Consider the following 24743-nt stretch of genomic DNA (forward strand, 5'->3'; position numbering starts at 1 on the left):
AAGGAAGCCTTGTGGCTTCGTCAGATCCTATCAGAGTTTGGCTTTGAGCAGCAGCATCCAACCACACTTTGGTGTGATAATCAAAGTGCCATTCAGCTATGCAAAGATCCAGTCCAGCATCAGCGCAGCAAACACATTGAACTACACATGCACTTCATCAGAAAGCTCATTCATGACCATGTTCTTGAAGTGCAATATTGTTCAACAGATGATCAGGTTGCAGACATCTTCACAAAGGCTCTCACAGAGGCGAAGTTCACTAAACTTCGATATATGCTTGGAGTTCCGGAAGTTGTCACTAAGGGGGGATAGGCTCTAGTGCCTCCTTCCTTCTCCTATTGTGTCATATTTGTAAATCCTTCAATCCTATCCCAAGTTGTTCTTAAGGGGGGATGTTAGGATATTCCGACACATAGGAAATAGTTAAGTTCAACTTGGTCTAGTATAGAGTTAGGTATAGAGTTAGGTAAAGTGTGTTTCTTTACCGTTGTACATTTTGTAACTTACAATCCGACGGTCACGATATGTAGTGATCCGACGGTTCATTCTCTCGGTATTACCGACACTTGATCCGTGGCTTGACACCCGATTGGTCCATGAGTTCTATTTAAAGCGCATGGAGGGTCATTGTTCGGGTAATCCGTGCATGAGAGAAGCTTATGTAAATTTTCATTCTTTGATTAATAAATTGCCTGTAGTACCCACGTTGGGACAGGCCGTGGACTGTTTCCCTCTTTGAGGGTTTTAACCACGTCAAAAATACTGGTGTATTGATCTGTGATCTGGTTGTGAGCGGTGCCCTTTTGGTATTCTTTCTGAGGAACTTACCCTGTAAATTCCTACACTTGCAGTGATTGGGGAGAAAGTGGATGATACAAAACTAGTTAATGTGGCACTTAATAGTTTCCCAAAGCCTTGAGAACCATTTGTCAAGGGTATCTGCGCTTGGGAGAAGCTTCCCAATTTTGAGAGGCTGTGAGATGATTGCATACAAGAAGAGGCTCAAGAGGAGTCCAAAGCCAACAGGCAAGGAGGTGGAGAAGAGAATCTGGCCCTCGTCAATCAAGCAAGAAAGAGCAAAGGAAAGGGTTCTAGAAAGAAGGGTAATGATGAGAAGTCAACCTCACAATCGAGGAAGAAGAAAGACTTGAGCAAAATCAATTGCTTCATATACCACAAGAATGGACATTATGCATCTCAGTGTCTTGAGAAGAAGGGTAAAGGAAAGTTGCAATAAGTAGAAGCATCAACAGCCATTCAGTGGGATGAGTTTGTTGTGAAGTTTGAAAAGGACTTCTCACTAGTTTCCTGCCTTTCTAGCAGCACAATCACCAGAAGTGCGTGGTACTTGGACAGTGGTGCATCACGTCACATGACAGAAGCATGGGAGCTCTTTAGCAGTCTTAAGGGAGAAAGAATCAGGAGTTCATGTGGAGCTTGGTGATGGTGCCAAGAATGCAATGATGGGAGAAGGAACTATCTTATTAGAACTTGAGTCAAGAGGATCATTGCTATATGTACTTGAACTAAAGAAGAATTTGCTTTGTCGCAGTTATAGAGGACAGGCGTATTTTCATCATGTTTCAGAAAGGACAATAACTCATTCGTCTAGAGGAATCTAGCCCTGAGCCAACAATGATCATTGGGGTTAGGGAGGGTAATTTATACAGGTTGCAAGGTAATCCAGTTCAAGCCTTGGTAAATGACAGTGACAACATATGTGAGCTATGGCACAGGAGGATCGGACACCTGCACTACATGATGTTATAGATTTTGAGAGAGAGATTTTCACTGGTCTCCCAGATTTCAATATTGAGCAGCAAGGCGTGTGTAGAGACTGGAAGCACTGTATTACATGATGTTATAGATTTTGAGAGAGAGATTGTCACTGGTCTCCCAGATTTCAATATTGGGCAGCAAAGCGTGTATAGAGACTGGAAGCACTGTATTCTGTGACGTTCATTGATGACTAAACATGGATCTACTTCATGGAGACCAAGGATGAGGTCTTCAATCGATTTTGGGAGTTTAAGGCTCTCATGGAGAACTACATAGGAAGATCGATCAAGGTCTTGAGGTTAGATAATGAGGGTGAGTACACTTCCACTGACTTCAAGAATTTCTACAAGGAAGCAATGACCAAGAGGGAGTTGACAATCTCATACAACCTACAATAGAATGGGGTTGCAAAGAGAAAGAATCGGTCCATCGTAGGGGCTTCCAAGGCTTTGATTCATGACTAGGATCTAACTGTTTCTTTGGGCTGGGCATGCAATACGACAATTTATATTCAAAACAAGAGTCCTCAAAGAAAATTGGGGGACAAGACTTCAAAGCAAACATTCATTGAGTTGAAGCTAGAGATAGGACATTCGAGGCTCTTTGGTTGTCCAATATACATCAATGTGCCTGTAGAGAAAAGGACGAAGCTGGAACCTTCACAAGGGAAGGGCATATGTAGGGTACCGCGGGACTTCAAAGGCTTATAGGATATTCATCCCATCACAAAGGAAGACAATTGTGAGCAAAGATGTGAAGTTCGAGGAGAACTTGGCATGTAAGAAATCTCGTGACCCACTACCAATGATAGAGGACGAGTAGCAAGAGGCTCTGAAGGATGAACAAAGTTCAATAGCTTCCAATTCAAGTAGTCAAACTTCAAGTGGGGAGGAGGTGTCAGTAGCCCATTCCAACTCAGTTAGGAGACCCAAGTGATTTACACAAACATTGAAGGATGCTCCAGAGCATGTTGAGGCTCCTAGTAGCACATCCAAGGAGAGCAAACCTTCGAGGAAGTTTCTGAGCTATATGGCACTAATGAGTAGCATCATTGAAAAGGCAGCATACTAGCAAATTTGGCAAGAAGTCATGGAGGAGGAGGATGTGTGGGACAGTGTGCCAAGACCATAGGGAAAGCCAGTTACAAGGGGCTCTTCAAGAATTTCCTTCCTTGCTAAGAGAAAGTATTGATGTTTGTAGCTCGAATAGGTATTTTCGCACAAGTCTGTCAAGATGTGTGGAAGTCATCCAAAGCCTTCAACCTTCACAAACTCACCTTAATTCAAGTGAATTACTTTTTATAAAAAGTGAGTATAATCTAATGAAATGTAAAGGTTTTTACATTAGTGAATTAGATGAATCTTAACTGTTGACCTCAAGTCAAGTGAGATATAATCTCACCTGTTAATCACTTCAGAGATCAAAGTTAATGGATTCAGTTAATAACTCAAGATTATAAAAGCAAGGCTCAGTGAAGGATAAAGACATGCAAGAGACTTTGAGTACTTGATACATGGATACATGAAGGATTGTCACTCAAGGAGATCTCAACAAGTGTGATAAAGGAGCTTCATCCATAGATCAAATCAAAAGGAGGAGAGTACAAGCAGTGTAGCAACAACAAGAGAAAACCCAACAAGTAGAAATCGAAGGACTAACTTTATGGGTAGTCATACTGTTTACAAGGTCATGGGCAAAGCCATACAACAGGCAAGCAGCAGTGTTGGGCCGCAAGTGAGGCCATAGTACATACAGTAGACGAGCACCCAAAGCAGGCAACAAACAACTCGTACGGGCTACAAGTAGGTCATGCAAACCATGGGAAAACTGCGCAAGGCCGCAGGCAAGGTGAATGAGCCACAAGCAGGGTGAACGGGTCAAAGGCAAGGTGAACGAGCCACAAGCAGGGTGAACGTACCACAAGCTGGTAATACAAGCCGCAAATAGAGCCATACAACCGTAAGCAATGTCATACAGGTCAAAAAACAACATAGAAAAAATGTTTTATTCAACAGGAAACTTACCAAGATTTTGTTGTAAACTATATTTTTCCTCAGTGAGCCATTTACCCTGTAAGGGAGTCAGAAAAATTGTGTTCATGTGTTGAAATTGGCTAATTTGCTTCCATTGACTTTTTTGTTTACCAATTAAAAATCCCAGTTGTACATTTTATTCAATAAGTTGTAATTTAAATTTTAAAGCAAGGAAATTACTAACAAGTAATATGCCAATTTAATAGAGGTAGGGAACTTAACAAAGTAGACCCCAAGTCATACCATTATCATACACACTTACACCTTGATTAGTTTCTTAGGAAATACTCTAATTCTTGGGTATTGGCATAACTAATAGAGTTCTATGTCAGTCCTCCCATACTTAAACTTGACAAAGTACATAAGATACCTAATGTGAACTACTTTGTGGCTTTTGCATTAAACATGACTCACTTTTCGTTACATTGACACTTGAACACAGGTTAGTTGGTCTCACTTGATTCTTGAAGCCCTTACTTGTGCACAAACATGACCCTTCGGAGGACACTAATGGTTCTTCTTCCACAATTTTCATTAAGGATGTTGGTCTCACTTGATTCTTGGAGGCCCTACTTGTTGATGCTTGCACAAACATGGTCCCTTGGAGGACATTGATGATTCTTCTTCCACAACTCACTAAGGACATTGCCTACCCTTTTGAGGGTGTTGGGGCCTTGGGATGACATGATGTCTTGTTGAGACATCCTAGATTGGATGATGGACGCTACTCCTTTGACGATGGATGTTGGACCTTCTATGATGTTGGGTTTCTTGATGACATGGCACCCCTCTTGAGACACCTCTTCACTCACTAGAGATGGAACACTGCACATAAGAGATGAGACATTGCACCTATACATTGATGTGGCACCATGATGATGGGACACCTTTTGATGATGACATCACACCTATTGAGTTTTATGTGACCCTTAGAGATGAAATTTCGTGACTTTTGGAAACGATGTTCCACGTTTTGAGTTCTTATTTGCCACTTGGAGTGAGTTGTCCACCTTTTATGGCAGTTATGCCACATGTGTGACCTTGAAGCACATTTACGATGAGAACTTGCATTTTGAGCATTATTTCTCACTTATGAGGCATCTAAAGGGGTCTTGAGACCTATTCACTTATGTATCATGGGTTATTTCATGTATTGTTGCCTTATCTCTAGGGTTTGTAAGAGATAAAGGAATTATTTTATGTTTTAGGGATTTTTATTGGATGACGAAGTGTTAGATCTCTCATATAGATATGAGAAGCATTCCTCAATTGTAAAATCATTGCTACTTCTGGAGTTATTCACTTCTTGTCTACGTTTCTCATCATGAGAAAATTTATGGAAGGATTGTTGATTTACGAAAACCAATGCCTAAGTAAATTTATCAGATCCAGATTTACACTATTAGAATTCTTTAGCCAAATAAAGCAGTGGAAAAACTTAAAAAAAAAGGGTAAATCTCGTGCATGCACAATTTTTCTGCTCTTCAACATCAGTTCATCATTCAAATAACTTACGAACTTACAAGAGCTCCAATACTAGGAAAATGGCTCTAAGAAAAGAATACAAATTTAACATGGCAAACCTGAATTTCCAACTCTTGAAAATTTGCCTTGAATCACCTCTATGTTGGACTTTATGGTTTGTATGGCCTACAAATTAATGGCTTCCCTCTCCTTTGTAATATCCTAACGGAAATATTAAGTGAATAACATAAACATGCACTATAACAACAACTAGGAAATTCAACACATACGCAGGAAATCACAACATGAGGAAATGCACCAAAACTCTGAGCTCTTTTATTCATTTATGAGCAAAATGGAGTACAAATGAGTATGAAAGAGGAACTTGGGCTTGCTATAGCAAGCAAATGCAAACCCAAGTGATCATCAAGCTGCCCAAATGCCAGATGAGCTCCCCACCATGATTCTAGGCTAGCCCAAAAAATTACAGTCATTGTTGTTGTAGGTGAACTAAGATTTTGGCCCTCAAATCTACTCCAAAAATTCTGCAAAATTAAATGTGGGTTATCCACACCAGCTCCAACAAAACCCAGAAATATCTCATAGACCCAAGTGGTGGAAACGGTCCTGGGGTAAATTGCACCCTCCTCCAACAAGTTACACTGCTAACTGCTGAATGGAACTAGGAATTATGCCCTCAGAAGTGCTCAAAAAATTCTAAAAGATTAATCCTAGCCTCCTCTCACCAAACCCACAAAAACCCAAAAAGGGTTTGGGCTAAATCCACCAAACCCCGATGACCCCCAATAAGTGTAAATTACTCAATTTGGCCAAAAAACGCCCTACAATTCAGATATTGCTGAATTTGGCCCAAATATCCCTCCAAGAAATCCTCCCTAACTCCTGCAAATTTCTCCCCTCAATCACCAAGCAAATCCCAAATCGAATGCTCCCTAAATTTTGAATCTCTGCAAGTGCACAGAAGTTGCCAGTAAACCTCTGCGCAGGCCCTGGAATAGATAAATTCAGTCCTCCAAAATGCAGCACTCTCGGCCCTGTAAATCCCCAAGGAAAAATTCATCCTCCCTATAGATAATTCTCTGCAAAATCTCCAACCAAAACTCCACCGCCTGCTAGCTTCTCTCAGCCCCTTCGAATTTCCTTCTGTGCCCTAACAGAAGCATGCTCCATCTGGAAATAGTATGCAATGTAGCTCCTAGAGAAACCATGAGATGGACTCCTTCTTACTCCCCTAGGGTGAAGGTAGAGGTGGAATTCCCACTCGAAAATTCCTTATGCTACACAACACGGTTGTCTTGGTTAAGCATCTCAAGAGAACTAATGTTGAAATTGTAAAATGACAAAAGATGCCAAAAGTGAGGCCCCCAAGATCTACTTATAATTTTTTGGCCTCTTCTCTCCTTGTGGTCCCCACTCTCTCTCTCTCTCTCTCTCTCTTAATTTGCACTTCCTTCTCTTTTCTCTCTTCTCCAAGAGTGTGAGTTCCCTCCTTGGGTCGAATTTCTCTTTCTTGTGCCCCCCACATTCCACTTGCGCTGCAATTTCCCTTTTTCCTCCTAAGTCCCAACATCGGAATTGTGTCCTCTTCCAAAACTCGTCTCTAATGCTGAAAATCAAAATTGGGGATATTACATCCTTCGTTGTTGCTGCAATTCTTCTCCTTGCCCAGAAAATCAAAAGGTTCTTCTAATTTTCTCTCTCTCTCAAAATCCTTCTTGAAAAAATAATTAATGTGTCCTCTCTTTCACTTGGCTTCCTTTTATAATTTTGGGTTGGGCCAAATCCCTAATCTCAATGGTCAAGATTAAATCTAATCTTGAGTTGAGATCAAGGGTCCAAAATTCAACTTAGATTACTAGTATGTAAACTTAGGCACTTTATTAAATTAAACTCACTTTATAAAAAGGCATTCACTTTATTAATTAACAAGGGTCCAAAATTCAACTTAGATCACTAGTATGAAACTTAGGCACTTTATTAAATTAAATTCACTTTATAAAAAGCCATTCACTTTATTAATTAATTAATAAAGTGAACTCCCAAATCTAAGAGTCATTTAATGACAATTCTCGACTTTGACACTTACTTTTACGAAACACCTATCAAAGCTACAACCATCAACAAGGATGACTAGAGTGACTTCTTGCGCACTTTATTAAATTAAATTCACTTTATAAAAAGCCATTCACTTTATTAATTAATTAATAAAGTGAACTCCCAAATCTAAGAGTCATTTAATGACAATTCTCGACTTTGACACTTACTTTTACGAAACACCTATCAAAGCTACAACCATCAACAAGGATGACTAGAGTGACTTCTTGCATTTTTTAAGCATGTTCATGACAAGGGTTTGATGGATGACCTTGATTTTACGAGTAAATGGTCTCTTTAATCTTCTTGAGTTTGTTAATGGATGATTTAAGTGTAATTGTTCTTGTCTAGTAGAAATGGTGCATTTACTTGGTTTCTATTGAATAAATCCCTTATTTAAAAGTTAAAACCATAGGAAGCTTTCTAGTGGAGAAACTTCCCTTTAACCTTTTGGATTTTGTAAGGTACTAGGTAGATCTTCTAGGTTTAGTAGCAAGGAACCCTAGATCCTCTTACTCTCTCCCAAGGGAGTCCTCAGTTGACCCCATCTACCCCCAAAATAAGTAGGCACTAGTCTCTCTCCAAATGGTCAATCATAAAATCCAAAATTTTACATTTTATTTTCTATTCTAGGGTGAGATCAGGGATATGTGTTTTTTTACTCCAGGACTCAAGAGTACAAGTTTTGAGGACTACGGTACTGTCGGAATACCACACTTAACAAATGGATTTTCCACTGAGGATGCTTGTTGGGACAAGGTCCCCTGGGGTAAATTTTGTAACTAATTTTGTTAATTATGTAAAGTCTCCGCATTTTGAGGGAGCAAAGCGTGAAGATCATAGGAGTAAAAAAGGGCTTTAGTCCCTTAGTTTGTTAGAAGATAGAATGTTTGTGACCCGCCCATGGTTCGCAAACCATGGTATTGTAAAAGAAGAAGCTATATAGAGAAGTCATAGCAAGTCAAAGGAGGAAACTAGTAATTGAAGATCATTGTATGGGCAAGTAGTCTGAGGCGGGGAACTCTGTTTCATGTACTTAGGCGAAGGGGAAGGCTCCTGCAGCTGTGTGCACGGAGACCTTGGTAAGTCCCCAAGCTAAGTGCACAGGCCCCTGCAGCTGTGTGTGCAGGGAAGAAGAGTCTGTAACAGAAAGATTATATCAATAAAGACTGTTTTTGGAGCAATCATTGTGTATTTGTGCCTTTATATTTACTTATGCAATTTATATTCGCTCTATTTTCTGCATTTATCTAAAGAAACTCTTAACTGGTGCGTGAAGGTAGTAGATCTGATAGTTTACATAAAGTTATGAATGTTTAAAGTGTTCCGCAAAAGGTTAGATTCTATTTCTGTAAATTACTGTGATTTATGCATTTTAAGGGTTAGGGTCCACGAAGGTCGGGATAAAGCCCTAGAAGTAACACAAAATCCATCACACAGGCCTCTAGATGCAGGAACCTGGTTCTGTCATCCCCCAATACTGCTTCGTGTGAGACTGTAGCCTGTGCTACATGGGTTGTTGCCGAAAGGGCCAGTAGTTTAGGGTTTTGTTGGTTGGCGCAGCTAACTCTGAACCTGGGTCAGGACCCCTCAAGCCAACAATGCTACATGGGAAAGCCCTAAAATACTGCACCATCCAACACTGCAATCACTTTGGCCAAAGAAATTTTAGGAGAGGGGGACCATTATGATGTCTAAAGATAACCCACTTCAGTGTTAGTTATCGGTGCTTTGTGTGAGTCATTTATATTTTTTGTTGACAAATTACTTTATGTTAAGATAAAGTTTATGACAAACGACTGTTCTTTTCTATTAGTTAACTAAGTATTATGTAAAGTCTAGTTATCCCACATGCAAAAGAAAAAGAAGCTAAAGTTGGGACATTAGTTATCAACTATGAAACCGGATTCATTCCTCAGCCCTCATGTGTCCCGAATAGGGTGAATTAGACAGGATTCAGTGGGACACGTGTCGTCCGAATCGTGTCCGAGCGTGTCCCATCGGGACACGAACATGTCCTGATTCTGGGACATGTGTCCCTCTTTTTTAACCTCCGCGCGGCCATAAATGGCCGATTTGGGCCATTCTAACATCACAATACTCATTTTCTCTTGTTGTGGGTTTGTTGTGGCTGTGTGAGAGTGAAGAGAAAAGGGTGTGGGATCATTTTGGAGGCAATTCAAGCAACAAGTAAGTGCATTTTGTCTCTAGTTTTTTTGCATTTTTATTGCAGTAATTTGCATGTGTATTTTTTTTACAAATTTGTGCATTTTTTCTTTATTTTTTTGCAGCATTCATAGCTCAAACAAGGGCAGTTGGGAAGGGGCAAAGGAAGGGGAAGAATGTCCCCATTGGAAATGCCTCTCCTCTTCCAATTTTATCAGGGTCTGCAAGTGTTCCCTCTATTGGGAGTTGGGCTCCAACAGCGACTTCAAATGTTGAGGGAAGACAACAACCTCAAGATAACAAATATCCCTTGTGGAAATATGTCACAAGGGAGCAAAGGCCAGGCAGTGAGATGAAGGGAGGAGGCACTGTTGCTTGGAAATGCAACTATTGCAACAATCATTTCATGAGCACATATTACCGTGTGAAAGCTCATTTGTTGAATTTACCAAGTTGTGGAATTGCAGCATGTACACAGGTGTCTTTAGCTAAGAGGAAAGAAATGGAAAAAGAGGTCAACGTTGGTATGGCAAAGGTGGCTACAACATCTAAAAAAACAGGAATGGTGATCCCCTTCCATTCTTGACGAAAAGCAACAACAAATTTCCATTTGAGAGTTCTGGTGGGCGACAAAGCAACAAAAAGTAAGGCAATGGCACTTGGTCCAATGGGCAAGATTTTTCAGAAAGAGAAATGGGAAGAGCTTGATCTAACCATTGTATTTTTTCTATCAAAACTTCATATCCTTTAATGTTGCACACTCAACTTTATTTATTGAGATGTGTTGAGCTCTAACTCAAGGGGCTCCATCAGAATATATGCCTCCTGGGTCAGAGAAACTTAGAACCACATTGTTGACGAAGGCAAAGAAAGAGGTGGACAAAATGCTTGAGCCTATTAGATCAGCATGGCCAACATATGGGGTTAGCATTGTTTCTGATGGATGGACAGATCCAGCACGACACCCACTCATCAACAACTTCGTGATGTCTTCCTTGAATGGTCCAGTTTTCTTGAAATCAGTGGATGCACTTGGACAATACAAGGATGCACAATATATGGGTGAGTTGTGTTGAGAAATCTAGGGCATGGATAGTTAAAAGATTTCTCTACTCGATAATTGCTTGCAATATGCTTTTACTTCTTATCTTATGATCTTTTCTTCGTTATATTATTATTGTGTTCATTTCATCAAGACAATTACCAATAATAAAAGACAAGTGTCACAGTATGTAGGCTTGTTAGCCAAGGCCAAAACCTCTCACCTCTTGAGAGGAAAATCGATCAAAATTCTTCTTCTCGATCTTTAATTGATGAGTACCAATACCATGACAGAGACCCTTGACTCTAGTATCCTCCCAAGAACATTGTCACTCACCTTGATGCTCTGCCTCTTCTCTTGACTTTCTACTTGATCTCAAACTGCTCTCCTCGGCTTCTTCTAGAGAAACTTGGTCTCTATACTTCACATTGCTTCTTCTCGGTTTCCTCTAGAGAGTCTCGATCTCTAAGTTTTTACTGGTCTCCTGTAGAGAAACTCAGCCTCTAGATCTCTATCTCGGTCACCCAGAAGAATCCTCCTTCGCTGCCCCAGAAGAAAGTTCCTTCTTTGTTGCCCAGAAGTAACTCTACTTCTTTGTCCCCATAAGATAATCTTCTTCGCTATACCCAGAAGATATTCTCCTTCACTGATCCAGAAGAACCCTTCTTCGCTGCCCTAGAAGAATCTCTTTTGCTGGCCCAAAAGAATCCTTTTTCGTTGACCTTTCTTCGCACTTCTCTTGATCGAATGCAAGTTGAGTTACTTGTGTCTAATGGAGGCCGAGTGTGGCTATATATACACTTCATCATATGTCCTTTAGGCCGACATGATAGCTAGAGGTTAGGCCAACTTAATCTAGCAGCTTCTTCCATCGTTGTAGGCCGACTTGAAGAGGATGAGTGACAAGGTCTTAGAGGATACTTTACATAGACAAGATTGACCTTTTACAAAGCGTAACATGACTTCATTACATGACAATGATTCTAACATTTTATAACTAGGTGACAAATAAATCCTAAAGACTCTCAATGGGAGTCTTGACTTCAAAAATGAAATTTCTTGCTCATGAAACCCATGTAGCAAGTCAATACAATAATTTTATTTTTCTTCTTTACATCTCATTATATAAAATCATAATTACATGTCATTATGAAGACCGAACCTAGTTACACTTTTCAACAAGTTGTTTATTAAAGTTATTGAAAATGTAGGTGTTGATTCTTGTGTGCAAATCATTACAAATAATGCACTTGTTTGCAAGGTTGTTGGTGTGATTGTGGAAGCTAAATATCCACAAGTATTTTGGACACCTTGCATTGTCGATTCTTTGAATTTAGCACTTAAATCTATTGCTTCTAATGTGCTTTGGATTGGAAACATTATTGAGGATGTACGGCATATCCGCAACTTTGTACAAAATCATACAAATGCCCTCACTATCTACAAGGAGTATACCAATCTATTATTGTTGAAGATTGCACATACACAATTTGCCTCTCCATTCATCATGTTGAAGAACTTGAGGGAGGTCAAGACCGCTCTTGGGACCATGGTTATTTTAGAGATTTGGTCTTTTTGGAAAAAGACAGATCAAGCAGCCTCAAAAAGAGTGAAGGACACAGTGTTAGATGATGCTTGGTGGGAGAGGGTAGATCTACTCATTCAGATCATGGACCCTATCATTTCTTTGGTTCGATTTGCAGATACAGACCATCCTATCCTATGATAGGTTTATGAGGGATGGGATTCCATGATTGAGTCTGTGAGGAGCATTATTTTACAAAGTGAGTGCCCCGAGTATGAAACATCATCAAAGGCCTTTTTCACCACCATACAGGATATACTTGTCAGCATATGGGACAAGAATTGCACACATTTACATTGTTTGGCTCACTCATTGAACCCAAAATACTACAACCATGAGTGGCTGAATGGTGGACCTTCCCATAGATTCCCTCCTCACATGGATGGTGAAATTTCACAAGGGAGGAAAGATGCATTGAGGCGGATTTTTCGGGATAGAGCATCTCTTGATGAGGTGGAGGATGCCTTTGCAGAGTTTTCCACTGGCACTAGTCGACTTGCAGGATATGATGTGATTAGAGACGGGGGGCTAAGAAGCCCTATTCTTGGTGGGCAACTCATGGGGCAGCAACAAGCCCTCCTCTACGGCAGTTAGCCATGAGGCTCCTCTCTCAAGTGACTTCATCCTCTTGTTGCGAGAGGAATTGGAGCACATATGGGAATTTGTATAGTATCAAGAAGAACAGGCATGAGCAGTGCAGGGCAGAGACAATTGTGTATGTGCACACCAACCTTCATCTTATTTACAGGCAGAGGGATGAGTGGTTGAAGGGAAAGACAAAGATGTGGGATGTCTTCCCTGATGATATGGGTTTGGACAGCGGTGTTGAGTTGGCATTGGCCAACTTGGATCTTAATGAGCCAGTGTTAGAGCCTGTCACTTTTGAAGATGGTGACACTGTAGAGGGGTCATCCTCCACACAAGCAGATGCAGAGATAACATTGGATACAGAGGAGGAGGATGCAGCAGAGGAGAGCAGTGGTGACCATGATGATGAGTACAGTGATGCTGATTTTGATGATTAGGATTGATGACTCATGAGCTACCTACTACCGTGAGGCTTGTAGTTGTTTTGTATTTGCTATTTCTATTTGCAATTGGCATCGCTACTACCTATGTAACACATTTTGATTTTGATGACTTAATGAGAAAACTACATTATCTTGTCTTTCTCCTATTGGATCATTGATGAATATGTATTTATGTCACAATTGTATTTGTAAGCATAATGTTACTTTGTAAAACTTACATCTAGATGAAGATCTATGTTTGAACCAATGAATTTGTATCATGAATGAGAATTTGTGTAAGAAATATATAATTTTTATATATAATTTGTCCTAACATGTCTTGTTCTGGGGGGTCAACGTGTCCGTGTCCTTCCTCGAATCCTCGTGTCACCGTGTTAGGTGACTTAGGTTATAAATAAATGCTTAGGCATTAGAGTGGGTTTTTTTTTCTTTTTCTTTTCTTTTTTGGCGAGTGTAAGAGGGAGGTCGGTATTAATTTATTTAAACCCAGTTACAAATTTATTGTCTCAAACATTCACATATATGAAATAAACAAAGCTTTCTAATCCGAATTGTAACAATAAATATTCTGGGTTTTTAACCAAATAAACAGTAGAAGTAAAACTACTCGAAACCAATCACATGCAATAGAGAATAACACAAATATACCCTTGAAACCCCAATGCAGGGAAAACCAGCAAACATTGGGCTTCTTATTCAGCTTCAGGAAAAATATTTTCTTACAGCAGTTACACAAGAATTTGCTCCGGCAAATACCCAGCAAAAGATGTCAGCCTTCTTTCTCTCACTCTGTTCTTGTACAACCCACACATGTGGCCCAGCAGAAAACTTTTGCATATAAAGAAACTTGGCCTCTCTACTGATCTCGCTTGCCCTGATCTCACTCTAGCTAACTCGATCTAGCTAACTCGATCTAGCCTTTTCTCGCTCTCATTGCCAAATACTGCACTCCGCTGAATCCCAAATCATGCCGAATCAAATGTGCATCCCCTTTGGCTTAAACCTCCTGTTATAAAAGATAAAACCCTAATCTCAATGGTTGAAATTACGTCTCACTTTACTGAGATCAATGGCTACAACTTAATCATTGACTTATTTTCCCTTTTATAAAAAGGTACCCAGCAATTAAATTAAATTTCCGTCTAAAGTAATGATTTAGAATTATTCATTAATTGACTGCTGTAGGAGATAATTAAGGTGACTCGCTGCATGTCATGGCACCTGATCCATGCAGAATCACCTTCAGGCTTCCAAGCTAAAATACAACAGAGGGTTGGGGTTATGGGATGTATTATTGCATATCATCTGTAAGAGGCTATTTTTAGCCAGGTGCAATGTCCATACTGCCCTTAAATTTTGTGCCTAAGATGGCACCCATACCTTCCCAGGGAAGTTTTCATCTTTAAGTGCTGTAGTTTCAAATATTCAGGTGCTGTTGCTACTGCTGTACATATTCTGCTGTTACCTCTAGCATCTGCTATCAGACTTACTGCTGAAATCGATGTAATTACAGTCGTTAGCTCTGAACTTAATGCTGTTAGTGCTGAACTTAATGCAGTTACTACTGGATTTTTTGGATGTTTACTACTGTTGAAGCCCTATTAGTTTCAAATTTCATATTGGTTTCCAACTTCAAAACTTCTGTTTTCAGTTTTAAAAATAAGATTTTTGAATTAGCCTCATAACGCAGTCAATATGCCAGTTCAATTCTCAGGCTATAATACATGTTATTTTAATAATTAGCAGCTCATGATTTGCAGTAAGCGACATGACAATTGATTTATGTAGGTAGCTTATACAACTGCTAGATGCACGTTTTTTAATTACCATGGTATCTATTATTGAATACTGTATCCACTGGCATTTTATTGTTATTTCATTCCACTCACACACCTACATCATCTTATACACGCAATCCATCTAGCAATCTACTACTATATCACTTTTGTTACCTGTAACTCTCCAAATTTGCCTCTCCAGCATGAACATAAAAAAATTTAAGCTATGAATTAAGAATATATCTATCCATTTCTGCAGATCTTCTTCATGTGCTACTTAGCTCTTTATCCATCTAAAAATCTTTCTATCTGTCTACATATCTGTTTGTACATTTCCTATATTGCCTTCAACATTGTATGAAGACTTCCTACAGATCAGAAAATGTGAAATGACAAGAAAGATAATAAAGTATGCATCATTAACTTATTCATAAGTTAAATGATGCAACAGGATACAGTAATAGGCACATGAAGACATAAATATGACAGACCTCAAGCCCTTCGTCCTGTTCCCATGTGAGGCCTGGACCATTGTACATGCTCTTCATAAGTAATGTACAAGATTTGTCTGGATAAAAATGAGCTCTGCTGCATCGAGCTCCAAAGCGACAAGCTCCAGTTTTGATATGAAAAGGACAGTGAGCCTTATCCTGAAATATTTAGAATCAGTAATAACAGCTTAAATTAGAAATAAAAGCTAGAAAAAAACGAAATCCAGCAATAAGATAAGAGCTCATAGTTAAGTGATAGTTCTGTTAATGTCCACAAGTAACCAAAAGCAGCTAGAGAGACCGTGCAGGTATATCAAATACTCTATTTTTGCAAGCTAGAGTATTTTAACTATGATTTACCGAGGGCTCTACCTTTCTAGGCACAGGGGGGTGGAACCTTCAGTCGATAAGTTCACAAAAGTTCACAATAAATAGCATAAAAAACTAAAACCGGCAGGATTAAGTCCAATGGAAATGGACTGAAAGGCTCAAAGGATGCTCAATAATAGGACAAGGGATCCTACATGCATGACACAACATATATTAAGTGGGAAGTGCCATGATATCCTAATGTCCAAGTGCCTGAGCTTGAGGTATGGCAATGCTGCCAGTGAGGTTAACCCTGCCCCCCCCCACCCCCACCCCCTGCCCCCCAAAACAAAACAAAAAAAACACTAAACAATGAATACATTGAACGACCTTCAGAAGGTAGTAACTACAAAACAAGAGGACCAAGAATTCAAAGGAAAAGAAAAATTAAAGGAAACACTAAAATGCAGTCAATATATCAAGAGTTCTAAAATTCAACTAGAATTAGCATGCACAAAAACATGTTGCTTGACTACTGTAACAGAAAATATTGGAGTTTTGAATAAAAATATTGATTGAAATTTAAGGAAGCAAAACATTTTACATATATGAAAAATGCGGCAAAAATAGACATGACAAGCAAACCTGCTCCGTTCCAAAGTTTGGTATCTGCTGTTCAATTCCATCAAAAACCTTGAGCCCAGTGGTTGAAGATGTGACTTTCTGGTAATCCGCAAAGGCAGCATGTTGTGGAGGAAGAGGATTAGATATAGGTTGGTCTGAATCCTGCGATGACTAGCATAACCCTTTCAGTGCCATTTCGTTATTAGATCCAACGAAACATTAAAAACAACCATTCTGAGTATATACCACCCACTGCTCCATGAATGAATTACCAGTATTAAATCCACCCAGTGTTGGTCGAATTCAAGAAAAGATAAAACACCGGTAGCTCCATTATACAAGCAATTATTTATTTTTGATGTCTAGACTCTAACTAAGAACACAAGCCAAATGGCTCAAACATAAAAAATTAGTCAACTACTTATACCTCAACTTTCACATCTGAATTTTTCTTTGGTACTCTGATCCTTTTCTTTTGAACAATTATCTCATTTCCTTGCCAGATAATTTCCGCTGGTCCCTCCTCGACATATTCCCAATTCTCTTCTTCTTCCTTCTGAGCTGCCTGTTCTTCCTGTAATAATTTGACACAAGATAAAACATTGTTGGAATAAATAAGGTATATGCCTGCATGCCTCTTAATCATATATATAGCTCATACAAAATCCAGATGTAATATCACACAGCTGTTGCTAGAAAAATGCAAAATATCAATTCTGCTTGTAATGTATAAATAAAGACTTGTCTCTCTATTAAGTACATAGATCCATCTTAAACCCAGATCTATTAAACACCAAGAGGGATTTTACAAAAATTAGGCAAAAACCTTCTCGGAATGTAAAAGATCTAGCATTAAGATGGATCTATACTAGTTAATATATATTTGTGTGTAAGCATACATAGAAAACCTTTTTGGTGTGTAAAAGAACTGACATTAAGACGGATCTATGCTAGTTAATATATGTGTACATATACATCACCTTGAGGTAGTGGTCAAACAAGTCCTTGCACCCAAAGAATTATATAATTATATTAGATGATCTCCTGACCCGTACACACATAAGTGGATCAAAGCCCACTTCCATGTCTTTCAATTTAAGAAGTCCAGTGAGTTAGCTCAATCAGTTTGAACCAATGTTGTTAAAAGCGCGAGCGGGATTAAATCGGCGCCGGGAATGAAGCGGAAAAAATCGGAAAAAGCGGGAAAAAAGCGGAAAAAAGCGGGAAAAAAGCGTTTGGTACAAAAATATTCATTTTTTTTCAATTTTCATTATAAATCGCGCTGCCAGGGACCCCCGAGCTTTTTTACGAAAAAAGCGGGCTTTTTTCGAAAAAGGCGGGCTTTTTTCAAAAAAGCGCGCTTTTTTTGAAAAAAGCGGCAAAAAAAAATTTAGGCGCTTTTTTTCCATAAAAAGCACGATTAAATCGGCTTAGGGAAAAAAGCGTGATTTAATCACGCTTTTAACAACACTGGTTTGAACACTTTGTTTCAAGGCACTCCCATGAGGTCTCGGGTTCTAGTGCAATTGAGGTTACAGTCAAACAGAGTCCCACTGGGTTATCATCTGTAATTCTGGCTGGTGGTTAAGCTGCCCTCCATCCCATTATTCCAGTTAAAAAGGAGATCTCAGTAAGTTTTCATTGGAATATATATATATATATATATATATATATATAGAGAGAGAGAGAGAGAGAGAGCGCACCGAGGTTTAGCTTGATTGATCTTGAAACCAGACAAGAAACCTCTCAGAGTTGGGAGGTCACAGGCTCAACTGTCTCAAATTTCAATTACCTTGTTCGTTAAGCGCCGTAACCAGCACCAAAGGTTCACCCCATTGATCATCCGTAGATCAAGGAGAAATACTCAGAGGGTTCTCTGCAAGGCTTTCCTCCGTGTGTGTATATATATATGATTGGGTTTTTTTGTCTTGACAGGTATGGAGAACCCTGATTATGGGTACCTGGAACCCCAAAATCGGGTTCTTTGGGGTTCATTTTAGTTTTTATTTTTAAATTTATAATTAATTTAATGGGCATCCCCTAATATTCTAGGTAGCTAATTTTTCATCTTGCGAGAGGAATTGGAGTACTTATGCCTTTATCCATTCAGTAGAGAGAAATATGTTGGGCTCAAAGAAGGTAGAGAACTTAGTGTACATTCATAGCACACTTCGTCTTATATCTTGAAAAGACCCTTGGTACAAGGAGGGTCCTTTCAAGAGATGGGAACAATACACAGATTGACGAGGAGATACAACCAGATGGACTTATTGAGCTGCCTCCAGTTGCTATGGATGAGCAAGAGCCTCAAAATGAAAGTGATTCCTACCTGGAGAGCATGCTAACTGAAGATCTGAGTGATGTTGATGACATGGCTTGAAGAAGCCATTGTCCACTATTAGCTATTTTTATTTTAGTATTTTAAAATTTCCTAGTTCTTGTTTGGAGATGCCTTAAAGACAAATTTTGAATGTAGTATGACAATGGACATATATCATGATTCTTATTAATATTTAAACTCTAATTTGCACTTGATATCAAACTAAAAATTTTGAAATTTGGTTGTGCATGTTGAATGTTCAATAATGTGCATGTTTAAATATTTAAAGTCAAAATCATAAATATTATAGTTTTTGTTTGAAGTTGAAAAATATACAAATTCATATATATTATAATTTATAAAATATAATATTTATATATTATACCCTGTTTAATTTATAAAATATAATATTCATATATTATACCCTGTTTAATTTATAAAATATAATATTTATATATTATACCCTGTCTCAAAAAATGACGTCCCCGTAACAAATGACGTACCTGTCCCCGAACCCACGTTTACTGGCAACATAGGCTAATATTTATCCTATATATCTTATAAGACATGTTTCTATGGCTAATGAGGCTATGACATGCAATGTCACTGGAGTGTTAAGCTGTCCACCAGGGTTCTATATATTTATGATCTCGAATTTTTTTAAATTTCTAGACCGCAAAGTGCACCTCCTGCAAAAACATACTTTCTTTGGCTAATGTTTATCCTATATATCTTATAAGGCATATGTTTCTATGGCTAAGGAGGCTATGACATGCAATGTCACTGGAGTGTTAAGCTGTCTACCAGGGTTCTATATATATATGATCTCGAATTTTTTTAAATTTCTGGACTGCAAAGTGCACCTCTTGCAAAAACATACTTTCTTTGGCTAATATTTATCCTATATATCTTATAAGGCATGTTTTTCTATGGCTAATAAGCCTATGACATGCAATGTCACTGGAGTGTTAAGCTGTCCACCAGGGTTCTATCCTTTTGCTGCGGTCTGTCCCATTCACATGCCATGAACATCAAAGAGATGAGGGTGGGTACGAGTCATGGGAAACTTTAACAGAATAAATACCTCTGAAAGCTGGTGTAAGGATAATAAAGTATGCTCTTTACGGCGCTGCCATGGGTAATGTTTCTCGAAGCATTTACGTATATGGTGTATAATTTTATATAACTTGAACACTTGAATCCGGAACTGAAAATTGAAAGGCCGTAACCTACACGCCCATGCCGGTGCGCCCAATTCTAACCACTCGACTCGCTTATTGCAACTACAACGAAGGTTTAAAATATTTTTTTCTCGCCATTATCGAAAAGGGCATCACATAAACTTCAATTTAAGCCCTAATTTGTGCCTATTACCTCCACCCACAGATATAAAAGAAAGAGCTTTGGAATCTGAAGAGCGCGTTGCATACCTGCTGCCTCTGGAGCTCTGCCTGTTGTTTTCGCTGGGTTTCCTCGGTTGCTTTCTTGTGATTTTCGAGCCATATCCTCTCCTGCTCTTCGAATTGCTTTCTGGCCTTTTCCACGGCTTCGGCCTCCGCCTGTTCCTGCAACTGAAGTTCAAGCTGCGTCGCGGGGTCGTTGAGACGCGCCTCCTCCTCGGCTCTTTCTTTCTCCGCGACCTCCTTTCTGATTGCCTTCCTCTTGAGTTTCTTCAAGGTTTTCCGCTTCTCCTTCCGGCTCAAATTCCCGAGATTTTCCATTACAGGCAACTGATCCCATTTTGACGATTGTTTATGAGTCCCTGGAGGCAGTGTATACTGGTGAAAGGCAGGCGCGGAGCAGCTCGTCGTAGGTAAATCGTTTTCCATGGGCGTAAAAAATCCGTGTACAGATAGATGGCTACAGCATTTTGGTTGCAAAAAACATTTGTAAGGCTATTCCTATTGTGCTGTGCACAGTATTACAAAGGAATTGCCGGACTGTAAGGAGGGCCAGCACATGATTTTGTAGCAACAAACGAGACATGGTTGCAATAATGAACCCCATTTACTTTAAGTGGGATGTTTATAACCATATTTCAGTATTATACTTTATTCAAATTCTAATTGAATTAGTATGGACATATGGGTTTATTAAGTATTTAATGTGATAAAATTAATTAATATCTAAATTTTGGATATTAAGCTTTTATATATATATATATAATAACAGCAATAATGTATGAGAACTATAGTTCTTTCGTAGTGGAAGATACAACAAACGAAGACATGGCAGTAAAATGTGTGTTCATGAAGTCAAGGTAGAATGTCATGCAACAATTAACCATACATTGTTGTATTATATAACAACAACAAATTACTTATCACATTTAGCTAAGTTAAATATGTTGACCAGTATCATATGAAGTACCACGTATTTAATATATATTATTAAATATTAATGTATACCATGTAATTTGTTTATTTGTGGTATATTTATGTGTATACCATGTCATATTTTTTATATATGCTATGCGTCGTTAATATGTATTCAAATGCCCATGTAGAAGGCCCAATATGCAAGAAGTAGGACTAACATAATGGAGCGATTAGAGTATACTGAGAAGGCAAAACGAGTTCGGAAGAGAGTAATGATTACATAATGGTGGTGGTTGAACTTTATCAAGTCACTAAATGAAAAGACAAATCAATTACAAAAGGAGATTAGTAATGAAGAGAGCATTGAAGGAAGGTTGAAGGAGTTGTATAAGTTGAAGAGACAATGAGAGTTGGTTAGCACTGAAAGAGAGAGAATTAACACTGGAAGGGATTCTACTAAAAGTAAGTAATGGTGAAGGAATGTCTACAGAGTCGAAAGAGAGGAATGATATGCATGTGCAAATAGGAGTTTAGACCAAAGAAGCAGAGTTTGCTTCAAAAGAAGTGGAACAACCTGAACCTAAGGAACTTGAGAACACTAAAAATGGTGAAGACTTAGATGAGGTCGTCATGGACATATTTTAGTTGGTCCATAGAACAGAACCCCCCCAACTCGAGGAAGTCCTACCAGATTGGAAGGAACCATACCAAACCTCATCATCCCCTAGGCATCTCCAAGCAATAAGGTATATTTAGCTAGTTTTCCAACTTTGTAATTTCTTGTTTTATAGAATCCAAATAGTAGCAATGGCCCATTTTAAGACTTAGCGGCCTTAAAGCATCTAACTAGAAATAGGAAGGAGAACCATAATTGGTACCTCATATTGTACTTATATTTATGGATGATCATTTGGCAATCAAACCTCGTGTTGCCATTACGTTGGTAAGCTTAAGCTCTTTGATCAAAGATAATGAAAGCAAATTAACAATTCTTTTGCAGCAACAACATTTCTCAAATATGGAAATCGATATGAATATGAACGTTGTTATGCTCGAGGTCCCAACATTTGACCTACTTATCATCAGCAGAAAACATGTATAGATGTCGAGAACTTACAGTCAAATGTGAGACACACATAACTTAATAATCACGCAAAAAACTTGTATGGATGTTGAAAACTTACAGTGAATCGTGAGACACACATAACTTAACAATCATGCAAAAAAAGGTAAACCTCCTAAAAAGGGCATTGAAAGCTAAAAATGTCATTTTAAATAATAAACATGGGAGCAATGGTTTCAAAGATTATCCATTACAAAATTGAAAAATAACTCCTAAAAGACCATTTCTTCATGGTCAAAAAACTTCCCTCCTTTGGAAGAGCAACTACAACCCTGACTTACAGAGACCGACACCTAACAATAGAGATAGGGGCATTTCTTTCAAAAAAAACAAAATGAAATATTGATACTGAAAAAGGAAGAGCACAAGTCTTAGAATGCAATACAAAGCACTTTAAAAAATACACAGGGAGCTATTGAAATTAGAATTTTGTATTGTACAGGAAATTTAAAATATGGTATTGATATTGAAAAAGGGAGAGCATAAGCTTTAGAACGCAATAGAAGGCACCTACAAAAATATAAAGAAGACTATTGAAACTAGAATGATACTCATATTGAAAAAAAAGTTACACGGTCTTTACAATGATACTAGGAGTAAAATGTTTAAAATATCTCATACTAAAATAAAGATATAATTGGTTGGGTGTAACACCCTCCTCCCACATCTACCCAAGTAACCAACCAACTAGGGTAAACAAGTGATGAGAAGTTCTTATGATGTGATTCGACCTCCTAAGTCACCTTAAGGAAGTGGAACCGATGGAAACACACCATATGGACCTTCCACATCAGCAACAAGACTCCCAGGAACCATCACAACCGCTCAGGTAACTAGCCCCTAGGTCCCACTGAGTTTTTTGACCATTAAACTCCTGGAAGCTCCCTTGATATGGGCATGCATGCAACCAAGGACTTTTTTGCCCAGTGTTGTGCCTGTGTCTCCAAGATTTGAGCCACTTTTTTAGGCCCAAAGTGTAACCACCCTCCTCCCACATCTACCCAAGTAACTGGCCAACCGAGGTAAACATGCAACGAGAGGCTACTATGATATGATTCAACCTCCTTGGTGACCTTAAGGAAATGGAATTGACGGAAACACATCAACCATACCTTCTACATCAGCAACAACACCCCCAGGAGACATCCCAACCACTCAGACATCCTGCCCCTGGGTCCCACTGACCTTTTAGACCTCTTGACCTCTAGACGCTCTCATGTTATGGGCATGCCAGCATCCAGGGACCTTTGGATGCTCTCACAGGCCTGCATGCCTGCATCTAGGGACTTTTCCCAACAAACATGTGCCAACGTCCACAGAATTTAAGGCACTTTTCTAGCCCATAATTCCAGCCACTGCCTAGAACTTGCTGTAACTTTCAGAATCCATCAAACACATGATGATAAGACTAATAAACCAAAAATCAACTTTAGGACTAGTCTTGACGATCCCTAACCGGGACAAACATTATGTCAAACACTTGGCATCAATGCAACCTACAAGTCTATCATACAAGACAAAGCATGAATGACTGAAAACTCTTTTGATACATGATAAGAAGGATCACCACCTTCTCCCTTGAACTGTTATGACAGCAATTAGGTCTTGCATCCATCATTTTAACAATTACAAGTAAATACATGAAGTAACCATGCCATGAACCAATCAATTAACCATGCTTATAACTAGCATAAAGCCATGGAAATAACGGAGATATAACAACCATTAAATCCACATATAAACAAATACAAATGCAAGAGAACTTAGCTTTCATTAATCATAGGCAAATCTGACCAAGTTCGGGACTTCCATGTACCACCCAACCATAGACATGGCTGAACCAAATCTTTCTTTGAGCCAGTCACCCCCATACCATATTCCAAGCATGAATGTGGGATCTCATGGATAAACCAATCCAAAAACAACCAAGGGAATCCATAGGTCAAACCACCTCCACCCTCACCTAACTGTGATCACACCAAAACTGGTGCTTCAATCACAAAACCAAATCGAACTTGGAATGTCATCCGGAATCCATCATTATCCTTGAGGAATTTTTCATCTCCTTGTCTCTCAGGCTTTATTATAATCTAATCTCGGGCCACTAGGCCCTAAATTGAGACGAGTCTCTCAGGATTTACCACAATCCAAACCCGGATCACTATGCCCTAAACTGAGACTCCTCCCTCAGGCTTTACCGTGTATCCCACCAAAACCGGTCAAGGGATTCCTAGGCCTTTGGGAATGAACCTTAAGACCACCTCCACCCTGGATTCCGAAATCCATTCAACAAATCCAAAGCTCAAAACCGAGATAAACATCCCAACACACCATGGCATCCAAAAAAGGCAAGGCTAGGCTGAAAACCATTGTCATAACCTGACAAAACCATGCCACTGACAACAAGAGAACCATACACCAACATGCAAAGCCATGCATGTCAAAACCAGCTAGGAAATCACACATGCAATATGTTACCTGCAAGTATTCCTGCTGAAGTTGCTTGATCCTGCTCTTCCTTGCTTGATCCTTGCTTTCCTTCCTTTCCCTTTGCTTGCTTTTCCT

The 24743-nt window shown here is 39.1% G+C and overlaps 1 protein-coding gene across 3 annotated transcripts in view; it reads right to left on the reverse strand.

Annotated features, from left to right (window-relative positions):
- Positions 1-20736, reverse strand: part of LOC149238523 (Zinc finger C-x8-C-x5-C-x3-H type family protein) — a 40065-nt gene extending 19329 nt beyond the window's left edge. For 2 of the 3 annotated variants that reach the window (XM_089373068.1, XM_089373066.1), the window contains exons 1-4: positions 20168-20736; positions 16845-16991; positions 16439-16588; positions 15485-15643 (exon numbers count right to left, since the gene is read on the reverse strand). In XM_089373068.1, coding sequence (XP_089229194.1) covers positions 15485-15643; positions 16439-16588; positions 16845-16991; positions 20168-20566 — 855 coding nt within the window. In that variant the 5' untranslated portion in view covers positions 20567-20736. The remainder of the gene's footprint in view (positions 1-15484; positions 15644-16438; positions 16589-16844; positions 16992-20167) is intronic. The other variant, XM_089373067.1, reaches the window with a different exon arrangement.
- Positions 20737-24743: the final 4007 nt, after the last annotated feature.

This window comes from Pinus tabuliformis, chromosome 8 (assembly GCF_031772625.1).
Source record: "Pinus tabuliformis cultivar Carrire ecotype Pingquan chromosome 8, CPIR1, whole genome shotgun sequence".
Classification (NCBI taxonomy): domain Eukaryota; kingdom Viridiplantae; phylum Streptophyta; class Pinopsida; order Pinales; family Pinaceae; genus Pinus; species Pinus tabuliformis.